Consider the following 13,750-nt stretch of genomic DNA (forward strand, 5'->3'; position numbering starts at 1 on the left):
GAGGTGCCAGATGTGAAGGGAATAAGGTGCTCCACATTCCCAGGCCCCAGAAGACGTTGAGCAGTGCAGGTGTCATAGTTACCATTCTCTGCAGGGAGTGCTCCTTCCTGGCTACACCCCACAGGACCAGCAGGTGCGTGCCCTTAATGGTGCATAAACACCCAAGGGGCACATTTTGCTAGTTGGAGAAATATATACCAGTTGTGAGTTAAAAGTTAATAACAGGGAGGGGATTAGCGATAAAGAAGAAGAAAGGGTGGTGCGTGTATAACTCTTAGAATTTAAAAGTTCCACTTTCCTAACAAAACGTTTAAGGCACAGGTTGGAAGGGGAGGGAGCCGCTATAGAGGGGATTCAAGCTGTGAAAGCGCCACGACACCGAAAGACCAGACACCGGGGCCCGTGGGGGCGAGAGGACCCCGGCAATACCCCTCCCCGAGTCCAGGACCCTGGCTTTGGGGTCAGTCCCCGGCGGGGTCGTGCCCGACGCCACCGCGCGCGCAGGCGCAGAGAACCGGCTCGCGGAGGTCAGCGGATGAGATGACCTCCGGGTCCAGCGAGCCTTTCACCAGGTCGGGCCCCTGGCGTGACCCTCCAGCTCCGCGAGTACCGCGGCGCGCGGAGAGGGGCCCCAGCCCCGGCTCCAGCGCGCAAAGGGGGGCGCCCCGCGCCCGGCACTGACCCTCCCGCGCAGCCCGCGCAGGTCAGGACTACGCTGCCCAGCGTCGCCACACCGAGGGGGAAACGGCCCTGGGGAGGTCAGGGGTCGAGCACCGCGCAGCCCGCCCTGGGGGCGGAGCCGCCTCCCCGGAAGCGAGAAGGTCACGGCGCGTCTCCACGGAGCCGCGGGACGCGCGAGCGCGGTCGCGCCGGAACAGCGGCCCCGCGGCGCGGGTGCCCCGGGATTTCCGCCCCCTGCCGGACCAGCGCGCCGACGTTCCGCAGGGCCCGGGCAGCCGGAAGTGGCCGGACCGTAGGCGGAGGGACCCGGCGGAGCGGAAGTCACCCCGGGAGGCAGCGGCGACGGCGGCGGCGAGAGGATGAACAACAAGTTCGACGCGTGAGTGGCGCGTGGCCGCCCCGGGGCCCCGGCCCCCAACCGCCCCCGCGCCCGCCCCCGCCGGGGCCGGCCTCCCTCTCGGTCGCGGCGGCGGTCCCGACGGGCCGGGCGGGGAGGGCGCCGGGCCGGGCGGGTGGGGGCCGGGGCCCCGGGGCGCGGAGGCCGCGGGGCGGGGGCGCCGAGCCGCCCGGAAGGGGGTTCGCGGGCGCCCCGCCCGGGCGGCGCGGGGCCGGCGGCGTGGAGGGGCGGAGGCCTGGCGCTTGGGGGGTTTCCGCGGCCCGGCCCGGCCCGGCCGGCGCCTCCTGCCCGCCCCGCCCCGGCCGCTCTCCGCGCCGCCCGGGGTCTCAGGCTTGCGGGGGGCCGTGAGGGGACGTCGCTGCCGCGCTCGGCGCCGCGGCTGCTCCCGAACTCTCGTCCTGCTGAAACTCCTTCCTCCTTCCGCCCCCCGCCCCCTGCCCCCACGCGCTCCAGGAGCTGCCTGGTTTCTGGCCCAACGGGAGGGCTTGTCATCCTCTCTGCATTCGATCTGATTCCTGGGCCCAGTTTCATTTTGGGGGTGCAGAAAGGGAACGTAATTTTATTAGTATATTTCCCTCCAGCTATTGTATTTGAGGTAGATTATTCTCACTTGTTTTCTTTTTTTTTTTAAAGATTTATTTATTTATATAAGCACTAGGCACAGAAGCGCGGGAGGGTGAGAGGAGTCACCAGAGCCAGAGCGGGGAGCAGAGCAGGCAGACTGACGAAACACTGCTGAGGGGAGCGGCGCCATGTGGGACCCTCGCCGGTGAGCCGGGGATCGAACCGGCGGTGCGGAGGCTGCTGGCAGCTTCGCAGCCCAGTGCTCAACCGCTGCGCCACCAGGGGAGGCCCTATTCTCACTGGTTTTCTAATATTCTGGCAAGTGTCTTCTCTTCTGAAGACCTACTTTTCCAGTCCCAGGCCCACCAGTTTCCAGTTATTCGGCAGCAGAAATAACAATGCCCAGTCTCTGAGCATTGTTAACGGAACCACATTGCTACTCGGTGCCCTGCTGCGGCGCTGGGATGTGATAAGGACCAGATCACATTCAGTAATGCATCAGGGGCCTTGAATTGATGAAATGGATAAATTGATGGCTGGTAAGGTATGTTAAGTGGAATTGCTGCTGCTGGGAAAGTATTTTTCCAATATGGTGAGAGCTGGCATGCAAATTCCAGGGGCCTCTATTCCAGCCCAGCAGGCAGCCCCTCAGTAATATCTCCTGGTTGCTGAGAGGTCGCTGCTACCTTAGAAAGTATCTTTGAGGGAACACTTCCCCAGCCTGCTGGTGAGCCGAGCCCCTCCCTTCCTCCTTCCCTCCCATCAGAAATCCTGCAACCCCGGACTCCAGCTCTAAGTCCTGCCTTCAGTGAACTTCCACTGCTGAATTAAACAAATCAAAGTCTCATCTTAAGACACTCTGTGGGTCAAATAACCCAGTCCTAACCAAATTATTTGGGGTAACCAATCATCGGCACTAAGCTAATTTTAAGAATGGTAATTATGGCTCCCACAGGTTTCTTGCTAGATGTTTTTTGTATATAATTTCCACATCTGACAACCCTGCACAGGGGGTCTCATTACCTCCTTTTACTGATAGGGATGCTAAGGCTCTCTGCGGTTTTGTAACTTGCCCACAAGGAAGGAAGGGTCACACGGTGGGATTCTTTCCCAGGTTTGTCGTTTTGCTGTGACTCAAGCAGCACCTCTCTGACAAAAATTAACCTAGGATATTTTTAATTATTTCTAAGTATTAACTGTTATACTGAGCCAGAATTTAAAAATACCTGTCTTCTAGTTATGTAGGGAAAAGCCAAAGCTTTCATTTGAAGTTAGCAATTTTATGCAGTGCTCCTGCCCCTAGTTTTGTTTTTGTTCTTTTATGCAAAGTTTATAGTGTTTAGACCATTGTTACATATTTGGCTGCTGCACCACAGGACTAGTAAGGATGGGCTACAGCCTGCCAGAATACTGGAGCTAAGTACCGGCCTCTAATTTCAGGGCTCAGATTAAGGAGGAGCTCTGATGACCTCCTTACTGTGAGGGCTCCCCACTTCTGTGACTGTAACCTAACACTCTAATTGTCATCCTCACCTGACCCCCAACTCCATCTGTCAGATTGCTATTTACCATTGCCCTTGAGGCCCCCAAATGCTTTCACTGTACAGCAGTTCAGTTTCAGATCTAGATGCCATACTTGATTTTGCCCCATTCTCTCTGGTAGCTTCTGGCCCATTCTTATACTATTGTCTGAACCACGTATGTGGCACTCATCCTAGTCGGCCTTGTATTGTTTTCACTTTGGAAATCCATCCATTAAACATAGATTTAATGCTGGACAGGTAAACATGGATTCAACCAAGTTGAATTGGTTTATTTATGGAGTATGTAAGGAATTGGTCTATTTATGGAGTATAAGGACATACCTGGGCAGATACCTGCGCAGAGCTTGGTGAGCAAACTAGGTGCCATTCAGTCTGGACATTCAGATGATAATTGCCTGCCAGAGTTTGTGGAGCACAGATTTTTTTCATCTGGACTGTATCTTGGCTCAAATCCAGCTGCAAGCTGGTAAGCATAGCCTCTTGAGGATTGAAAGCAAATAACTTGCCTTAAGTGTTGGCCCATAGGGCAGGGTGGTTGGTCAGCTCCACCCTCAAAAGCACCAGTAAAGGTTCCTTGGAGTTTCCGTTTACCCTCTCAGAATGGAGTTGGGAAGGATGATCTGGGGTCCCAGCACCATCTCCTCCCTGAGATCTTTAAATTTTGTTATCTTTTTCTGTTTCCTAGTAGTGACTAGCAACAAAACCACCAAAAAAAAAGGGCTTTAAATGATTCGCTTGGGGCTAGCAAATTAGACGCTGGAGTGACCCTCTTCAGGACTTAAAGGGCAGGGGCCCCAGAGGATATAGTGTGGCCTGGGGAGCTAAGAGGAAAATGGATTGAGTCCCTGAAGTATGCTCTCCAGGGGAGAGTTAGGGGTTGTGTTGGACCTGAGATGTTCTTGATGGAAAGACAAAAAACTGGCCATGACATGACATAAAGCTGGGACAAGTGCAAACGTTTATGGGGGTGGGTCAGAAGGGACCCTGACTCAGCCTGGGGGGATTACGGTCCATTTCCAGAGACAGGCCCTCAGTCAGAGCTGGGAGGGACAAGTTAACTAGCCTCTCTCCAAGACACTCTCCGAGGAAAGACCACGTGATGAACGTAATGGGGCTACTGTTGGGAAACTGCAAGGTCCGTAGCACTAGAGCCAAAGGAGTGAGTGGGAGCAGACGAGTGGCGACATTGGCACGTGTAGGCAGAGCAGGGCTCTGCCATGCTGCAGTCCGAGTACATGTGCCTCAGCTCCCCGGCCAGGTCCGTGGGGCAGGCGCGCCCGTAGGTGACAGACACAGTGGGGTTAGTAATACGTTGTGGGACTTTAGTGCTAGACAGATGCCAACTGAAAAGCACAGCAAACCAACTCAAGTTTAATGCAGGGAAAAGGGCAGATAATGGCCCTCAGAAGTGCCCCCAGCTAAGCCAGAGAGATGGCAGCGTCACACGCAGAGCCACTCCTCTCCACCTGCTCTGCTCATCTGCCTCATTCCCTGGCCCGCTACCAGCTTTTGCTTGTCTTCCCCTCACAGTGTTTCTTTAAGGGGACCCACCTGCCTACCCTGCTCCTGAACCTGAGATCCACGCTGGGGAAGAATCTGCTTGAGGCTCTGAGGCATTAGTTACTGGTCAACGCCGGACTCTTGGGTGGATGCCCTTCGTACTCCTGTCTTGGCCAGGGTGGGAACAGAGAGGTTCATGGTGCAGGGCCCCCCCCCACCTGAGCACATCTGCAGCCAGGGCTGTGAAGTGGGAGAGCAGGCACCCAGCAGATGGCTGGCTGGTCCTCTTTAACATTAAGTGAGTGCTTTTTCCATGACAGGCACTAAGGATCCGTGGACCGAAATGTAAAACACATTACCGTTTCTGTGCTTGTGTATTGTAATGGCTGAGTTACAATTTGAGTATTTCTGGTATCTTTCTTGAGAATTACCTAATCCATTTGACTAGATATTAGGGCCAGTGAGTGATCTAGAGAAGATCCATAAACAATCTGGCTGTAGACTGAACGTTCTCGCTATCTGTGTGAACTCAACCTCTGTTTATCTTTTTGTCAGAATCCGGTGAACTTCGGGTGGGCCTGAAAGCCGTAGCGTAGTTTCTCTGCCGCTAAAAAGGTAGCTGCTGAGGCGCACGTGACTGCTCCTGGGAGATGTCATCCCTCTGTCAGCCTCTGTCAGACATTTCTCTGTCTTTTTTTTTTTTTTTTTTTTTGTGGGACCCTCGCCGGCGGCCGGGGAACAACCCGGCACTGCAGAGGCTGCGGGCAGCTCGCTGCCCAGCACTCAACCGCTGCGCCACCAGGGAAGGCCCCATTTCTCTGTCTTTTCATTGAACATTGGCTCAGCCCCTTGTGCTGCTTGTTGGCGCGGCATCTTCTTATCCCGGCTTGAGGAGATGCCGAGATCAGTAAGTCACTAGTCCAGGCGTGCCTTCCCTCCAGGGGGAGAGCCAGGCTGGGGACGGTGCCTTGGGCTGAGGGGTAGATGGCTTTGGGAGCCGGGGAGGGATGGTGGGCATCAGCCGGCAGGAGTTAGATTCCAGAGTATCTTCTGTTTCTGTGCACTTGAGTCTACAGCGTGGGCGTCGAAGGGCGAGGGACATTTTAAGCATGGGAATTAGGTGTTGAGATTTGCCTTCGGAAAGATGGTGCTGGTGGCCAGGAGAGGCTGGCTGGAGGGTGGAGATGGTGCGGGTTCGGGAGCCCTTTGGGAAGTGTGTAGCCCGTCGTGACGGCGGGGGCGAGCACGCACTGGAGCGGTGCAGTGGACATGGGTGGGAGGGAGGCAAGAGGTGGTGAGAAAGGCAGGTTACGTTTCTAGACTTCATTGAAAGGTCAGCAAACTTCTTTAATGCAGAAGTTTCCCACTTTTGGCAAAGAAACAATCCCTTAAATTGTTTCCCTTTTCTCTGTGCAGTCTCTCAGAGAACTGGAAGACTGCTTTCTGGAAGTCGTGAGGTAGCTGCCAGGCATTTCATTTTTGTTTAACCTCGTAATTGCCTTTGTTTGTCCCCTGCCCTCCTCTTGCCCGAGTGCACCAGCTGCCTGTGTTGGAGTGACTGGGTGGTGGTTCTTCGGACCAGGGCTGTGTCGCGAGCACGGGCCCGGTCCCGGGATAACATTATTTTGCCCTCCCACTCAGCTTGAAAGATGATGACAGCGGGGACCATGACCAGAATGAAGAAAACAGCACACAGAAAGATGGTGAGAAGGAAAAAACGGAACGAGACAAGAGTCAGGGCAGCAGCAAAAGAAAGGTGAGTCTTGTGCTGCATAGGTATGGTAGCCTCGGGGCTGTAGCGTCTGTTTATGCCGAAGATTCCAGATGAATTTGGTGGTAGCCTTTGTGAGATTGTCTGATTTTTGTCACAAGTTCATTCTAGCCCACTTAGAACTTTTCCCTTGCCACAGGACTCGAGGTGTGACCTCGCTGTCTGCTTTCTCCTAGCTTGCCGTCGGGGAAGGTCGTCTGGAGTGTCGCAAGACTGGGTGCTTCGCAAGCTGCTGCTGAGCACCCTTGAAATTTTAGAGTCTTTAGTCAGTGATGGTTGCAGCTGAAAGTGCCTTGGAAAGAAGATTGAGAGGATGAGAGACAAACGATTGTCCTTCCTGATAACTCGGCACTCATTAGGTCATGTATTCCACAGCACCGAGTGCCCCAATCGGGAGCATCTTAGGTGCTGAGGAGCCACAAAGGTGAACGAGGATGTGGCCCAGGGAGTTGGCATTTAAGTGTGACGGAGATTGTAACTGACACTGGAGCATTTCTGCGTGTTAGACATTGTGCTAAGTTGTTTACATTTATTAATTTATTTGATCCTCTCAGCAACCTTAGAAGATGTTTATTATTATTTTCACCACTTTGCACATTAGCAGCTGAGGCGCTGACAGGTGAAGTGGGGTCACCAGCTCTTCAGTGATAGTGTCCTCGAGGAGGCGGGGCTTGGCCTGGGATTCCTTGCAGACAAGATACAAACTTAAATACCTGTGACAGGAAGTAGAAGGTTACAAAAGACATCAGAATGCAAATAAACTGTCAAAGGATTGTAAAATCAGTTACCACTAAAGTATTTACTGTATAAGCAAAATCTTGGGCGCATGGCAAATAATTGAGGATGTAACCTTAATTGTGGAGGTGGTAAGAAATACTGCTTTCAAAAAACAAAAACCACTGCTTTCTCAGTCTCAGAGCTTATGACTGAAAGTCCAGGACTAACCACCACCTTTCATCCACAGGCTGTTGTTCCCGGGCCTGCAGAGCACCCCTTGCAGTACAACTACACTTTCTGGTACTCCAGGAGAACCCCCGGTCGGCCCACCAGCTCACAGAGCTACGAACAGAACATCAAGCAGATCGGCACCTTCGCCTCTGTGAGTGCTTGGTGCTTGCGTCGCCACCTGGCTGCGGCCTGCCCTCCTTACAGTTTGCTCCCCTGTTAGCCCGCGGGCCGGTTTGCTTTCCTTAGTCAACCGACCTAAGCCCCTTAGGTCAGATTTATTCACCCTTAGCCGTTGGTGACTGTGTGAACTGTGGAGTTGGACAGAAGGGAACAGCACAATAATCCAGGCTGGTTTGTTTAAGTAGGTGTTTATTGAGTCCTCACTGTGTGCAAAGCAAAGGTCAAGAGAGAGAGAAAATTTGATAGTAGCTGGTGTCACTTCTCCTGAAAAGCGACAGTAAAGCGTGAAGGTCAAGTTTCTTTGTATTTAGGAACTTCCGGTAGGATTTTGTCTTATGTTAGTGGTTATTCATAAAGTAGCATCTTTTTCCTGTGTTCAGAAAGAAAATGAAATCTCTAAAATAAATTTTTGTGGGTACCGTCAGTACAGAGAGCCAGGCGCTTTCTCATCACCCTCACAGGCCACTGGGCTTGTGTACCCTGAGATGCTGTTGCAGCCCAAACCAGCTTGTTCTGTGGAGACTGTGGTGCGCTTCCTGTGTGCTGCGCATGCCTTCTCAGGGCAGCGCCAGAGGCAGGATTTGTTATTTTCTTGAAAGTATCGAGGTATTCCTACCTGCGAAGTGGGCACTGGAAAAGAAAATGTAATCGTAAATATTACAGTCAGTTAGTGAAGAGCAAGGACACAGCAGTGGGCACTGTGTGATGCCCCTCTGGGGGTGCGACAGCTGTGAGATCAGTGGTGTTATCCGTATTTTACAGATGAGGAGGGGAGACGTCATTAAGTATCTGATTAAAGTCTCAGGTCAGTCCTGAGTCACTTGATTTCGTGGAGGACCAGAGTTGAAACTGGTGGCGAGTAGACCGTGAAGCCACATTCTGAAGCCCATGTTCTTCCGTCTTCCAATACCAAATGGCACGCCAAGGGCTCCAGTTTTTAAAATGTTGCTTATTAGACAAACTATATCATCCGTTCATTATTGATCGGATACACATAGATAAATGGTAACATGATTGCCTGATTCATTATGCTAAGCTGATGTAATTTCAAAGCAAAGCCTGTTTTAGTGGGCCTATGAGCCATTATGATTGGTGATTTTAGACTTCTGTTAAATATTTCCGATAACTTGTGCACTGTGTGTATTTGGCCCAGAAATGTTTGTTGAATGAATTCAAGGCACTAATAGGTTTTTTAAAGTGAACTGAGACCCTGCCCTGAGCGAAATTTGATGCGCCCGGGAGTCCCTACTACAGGAGGCAGTGAGACGTGCCGCCGGAGCGCAGCGGGAAGGAAGGATGAGCTCCGCCGCGGGGCAGGGTCTGCAGGAGGTAGGGTGAGGAGTAAGCTTAAGGAATTGGAACAGGTCGTGAAAGAAGGTAAAGCAATTCCTGGCAGAGAGAACAATAGAATCATTTCTGGAAAGAGCCATGCCTTCCTGACACCCCACCACGAGAGCTGTCGTTCCCCGCGGTGTGAAAATGCTGGACGTCGCAGGGAAGTGACGAGAGATTCTCATTGCCCGCTTTTTAAAAATTGTCCTCATTTTGCAGACAAGCAGCTGAGGGTAATTAGGAATATCTGTAGCATTTTTTTTCTTTCGCTCTTAAGAAAAGCACGTGTGAATGTACCCGGCTTGTGCAAGGAGGGTTTTGTTTTCTTTCGGCACACGCGTGGGGCTGAGTAGGTCCTCCTCCGCGGCACCTGGGTCAGTGCTGCTTCTGCGCCCCGGGCGAGTTCCTGGAAGCGCGGCGATGGGAAGCAGCGCACGGTCTTCACTACCTTGTGGAGAAATAACTACATCGCCAAACTTTCTATCCCATCCACAGCATTGTTGCCCAGTGGTCCTCAGTGCTGACATTTGACAACATTTAAAAGTTCTTAAAATCCTGGTGACTGAGAAGGCAGGGGATGGAGATGGAGCGTGCACTGGACTCGGGGGGCACCAGGCTTGTCTGTCTTGGTCCTTGGCTCTGTGGGCTGGGCAGGTTCTCGGGGGGCACGGTTAGTGCTTTCACCCCGACCCCCCTCTAATCCTTTTCCTTTCAGCGTTTCAGGGCGGGAGAAGATTTTAGCTGAGTGTGCAGGTGTGGCCCCTTTCTCCCCCATTCGCTCTGTGCGAGCCAGCGACCCGCGATGAGACTGCACGGGCGCCTCAGGGGGACTTGCGAGCCGAGGTCTCTGTCGCTCAGGTCGTCTCCTGAGTGCCTGTCCTGTCGCACACTGTGAGTCCCGCTTCTCCATGCTCTCCAGACAGAAGCAGGAGCCGAGTCTGTCTGCTGCGGCCCCCTCCCCCCTGTTCACCCGCACAGTTGTGGCGTCCAGCTGTGTGTCTATTTACAGCCTCCTCCGTGGTGCGCCGGCAGTGACATCTCAGGCCACGCTGTGCTCTGTTTTCTCCGTCCTGGTCTAGTGTGCCTCTGAGCTGGCAGTGCCTCCTGCGTGTCCTCTGCGAGTTAGAGGGGGTGGGGGGCCCGTCAGGCACTGACAGGAGAAGTGAGAACAGCGCGATGGGTGTGAACCAGCGTACGTCTAGGAGAGAGAGGATTGTGAAGAAGGGGCAAGGAGAAATACAAATGTTTTAGGTAAAAAGAGGGACTTAAGCCTCCTTCTTAGGATGAGAAGCTAAGTCCTGCTTGGGTTTGCACTGCCCTGGCCTAAGCAGTGGCACTGTGGTTTAGAGAGGCCTGTGGTTGATTCTGTCACTGACACACAGTGACTAAGAACAAAAGTGAATTTTGTTGCAGTTAATGCTACATTTGCCAGTAAACAGTCTTTGATCAAGAAGTGATTTGGGGGCCTCCCTGTTGGCACAGGGGTTAAATCTAAGCTTATCAAGCTGTCACCAGCCTCTGCAGCATGAGTTTGATCCCCAGCCAGGGAAGTGACCCACATGGTGAGCCAGGCCTCTCCTGACTCTTCCCCGCACCTCCCCCCACCCCCGCCAAGCAGTGTACATCAGTAGATCTGCCTGTTCTGCTTCCCACTCTGCCTCTTACCCCCCACCCCCACCCCGCATCTCTGACCTATACCCCAGTTCTTATAGGCATAAAAAAGAAGTGATATGGTTCTAAAAGCTACATTCAGGCTCAGGTTAGTGCAGCAAAACCCCGAGACTGGAGGGTGTCCACTGTGAAGCAAGGCCCTCCTCCCGCGCGTGACAGCTGTCCTGCCGCCCGCTGGCAGGTGCGAGTTGATGTGGCTTCACCTGCTACGCTCCCGCCTGCGGCTGGCCTTTCTCACCTGTTGAGTGAGTGGGGGTCAGCAGTGCTACATTTTCCTTTTATTCAGCTGTCTGATGCTTTCCTGTCATGCTTCCTTCCCACACAGTCCCCCGATGAAAATCTCCAGAAAGTGTAGCCCAGAGCAGTGCCATCCAGGTTCATGTCCTCTTAACTAAAGCTCGTGGCTAGTCACAGCCCAGCCACCGTGTGCTCTGGCCTCTCCGCAGGTGGAGCAGTTCTGGAGGTTCTACAGCCACATGGTGCGCCCCGGGGACCTGACGGGCCACAGCGACTTCCACCTCTTCAAAGAAGGGATTAAGCCCATGTGGGAGGTGAGGACTCAGGCTTGGGTGGCTTTTCTGAGAACGTTGTTTTCAGTCTGGCCGAAGTTAAAAAGTATTCTAGAATCCTCTCAGAGCCTCGGAACTGGGGCCTCCGGGGAAGGGCGCTGATGCCATGGCCTGTCTGCTTGGAGTGTCACCAGCATGGCACTACGGCATTGAGATGTTTGTTCATTGCCCTGTACCTACAGAAATGGGGGCGTGGGGGGCGCTACTTTTCCTTAGTGCGCATGCCATTCAAAAGGGTAAGAAGTGAGTTTACAGGCAGTAACTGGAGACTGGGAGCTGAGCTCCTGTGCTCTCGCTGCTGCACTCTGCTGTAGTCCCTCTTTTATATGTTGCTAGACCATTTTTCTAGAAAAAGTGTGATCACATGTTCTGTGCTCACCCACTTTTGAAAATTGTGCGCAGCTAACACAATTCCATTGCCCCTAAACCTCGCGCCTCCCCGCGCCTCCCCCAACCCCCCCACCCCCTCCAGCTCTAAATCTTCCCTTTGTTCTGTGAGGCCCCACATCCTCCGCCTCACAGTCAGGGTTTGTGCACTGAATGTTCTTCCCCGCTCTGCGGGCCCCGCCACCTGCTCAGGCTGGTAAAGCCGGCACACTCCTGTGCTCTCCAGACCCGCTTTAGTGCTTCTCCTCCTGAGCCACGCCCTGGCTCCGCCGTGCCTCGCTCTGGCCTGTCTCCTCGGCTCACTGGATCCTGGTGGAGGCGGCTGACGGCTGCGTACTTGGGACCTGGTGGCGCTGCTCAGTAAACATTCAGCACATGGCGAGAGAGGATTTCTGTTTGAAATCTGATATTTCATTTTGAATCCTAAAGTGGTTCTAGAAAAAGGGTTATTTTTAAAGGGTCTGGCCGGCCACTTTGGTGGCTCAGGTTTTGGCTCATCCCAGGGGCCCGGCCCTGTTTCCTACTCCTGTTGCCATTGTTCCCTGTGAAGTTGAAACGTGGCAAATGACGAGCTATCTTAGCATTTAAGACTTTGCACTGCCTTGATGTGAAAGAATAAGAGCCGTGAAATCGTATTTTAACTTTAATTCTTTTCTGTTGTCACAGGATGATGCAAATAAAAACGGTGGCAAGTGGATCATTCGACTTCGGAAGGGCTTGGCATCCCGTTGCTGGGAGAATCTCATCCTGGCCATGTTGGGGGAGCAGTTCATGGTTGGGGAGGAGATCTGTGGGGCTGTGGTCTCTGTCCGCTTCCAGGTAAGCCTTTCCACGGGCCCGTCTGGCTTCACGTGTTACCTCTCCTGCCCTCACGGCCCGGTGTGCTATGATGGTTCCTCTCCTTCCTCCTGTAGGAGGACATTATTTCAATATGGAATAAGACTGCCAGCGACCAAGCAACCACAGCCCGGATCCGAGACACTCTTCGGCGAGTGCTTAACCTACCTCCCAACACCATTATGGAATACAAAACCCACACCGACAGCATCAAGTACGTGATGGGGGTCTGGGGGACATGTCCCTGAGCTTGGCAGGAGTAGGAGTGAGTCGGGCCCAGAGGAGGGGGTTGCGCAGGAGGCTGACTTAGGGAGAGGGACAGACCAGGCTTCCCTCCAGTGCGCTGGCCACTAGTAGCAGTTCTTTGAGGGTGAGGCTCCCTGCCCTCCACACTGTGGGGGGAGGGGTGTGCATCGGAGAAGGCCCTTCTGCAGAGTCCCAGTTGCACTGCCTGGGCTTGCTTTATCTACACAGACTGTCCTGTCTTTTGTTCACTAACCTCTGTCTTAAGATGAAAGACAAAGTGCTCTTTTTCTTGCTGTACTTAAGAGAATTTCACTGAACAGTAAAGTCCTCTTCCCTGCCCGCCCCTCACCCCACTTTTGCATGTCTTTTTAACCTCCTAGCTTCAGTCTTTTTTTTTTTTTTTGTTCTGGGAAATTGATTTCTTGTTAGGAATTATGGCTCCATTTCCTGGTGTGTAGCGCTGAAGCGGTAGAGGAAGCAGACTAGTGTGCTTGTGAGAGTAGACTCGAGGGAGCCGGAGAGGCCAGGGGAAGCAGCTGTGTGCTCTCCCCGGGACTCGGGAACATGGGACCGCATCCACCAGGCGACGCCCCGCCTCCTGCAGGGATTGAACGCCATAGGTGCGTTAGGTGCGTTCAGGTTCTTGGGAAGAGCTGGCGAGGCGAGGCTGCTAGGTTTTCTCAGAGCTGGAGGCTGAGCTCGCCTCCTCAGAGTCAGGGCGTTTAGGTGTAGTTCTCTCCTTTGACTCCAGCATCAGGTTTGCCTTTGCCACGTCTCCGTGCCACGCTGCTCCTGTTCCCCATCAGCAAAGTGGGGTGGCCATCCTGCAGGGCCGTTGTGAGGCTGCTCTGTCTTTGTGATTGAAGGGCCTCGAAGGAGACTCCTCTTACAGGGCCAAGCAGTGTCACTGTCCTCGTCGTCCCTGGCGATAGCGTCATCATCACACCATTCTTGTGAAGACTAGTCACGTGCCCAGCGTGGTGGTCAGCCTCGGGCTAGTTAGGGATCTTTTCCCCAAGGACTCGCAGATACTGCCGTGGGTGGAGTTATCTTTAAACTAGCTGAGGGCCAGTTTTTAACTGGGAACGCTGCCCTAGGAGCTGGTCCATAACCAGATGCCTGG

General features: G+C 53.5%; 1 protein-coding gene across 6 annotated transcripts in view; it reads left to right on the forward strand.

Moving 5' to 3' along the window:
- Window positions 1-982: 982 nt before the first annotated feature.
- The window catches only part of EIF4E2 (eukaryotic translation initiation factor 4E family member 2), a 30,248-nt gene continuing 17,480 nt past the window's right edge, over window positions 983-13,750 (forward strand). For 3 of the 6 annotated variants that reach the window (XM_037524235.2, XM_037524234.2, XM_054700168.1), the window contains exons 1-6: window positions 995-1,060; window positions 6,328-6,442; window positions 7,422-7,556; window positions 11,035-11,139; window positions 12,211-12,363; window positions 12,459-12,595. In XM_037524235.2, coding sequence (XP_037380132.1) covers window positions 1,041-1,060; window positions 6,328-6,442; window positions 7,422-7,556; window positions 11,035-11,139; window positions 12,211-12,363; window positions 12,459-12,595 — 665 coding nt within the window. In that variant the 5' untranslated portion in view covers window positions 995-1,040. Of the gene's footprint in view, window positions 1,061-1,447; window positions 1,848-6,327; window positions 6,443-7,421; window positions 7,557-11,034; window positions 11,140-12,210; window positions 12,364-12,458; window positions 12,596-13,750 lie in introns of those variants that run through there. The other 3 variants (XM_054700169.1, XM_037524236.2, XM_054700167.1) reach the window with 3 other exon arrangements.

This window comes from Talpa occidentalis, unplaced genomic scaffold (assembly GCF_014898055.3).
Source record: "Talpa occidentalis isolate TD23 unplaced genomic scaffold, MPIMG_talOcc4v2.1 talOcc4.3, whole genome shotgun sequence".
Classification (NCBI taxonomy): Eukaryota; Metazoa; Chordata; class Mammalia; order Eulipotyphla; family Talpidae; genus Talpa; species Talpa occidentalis.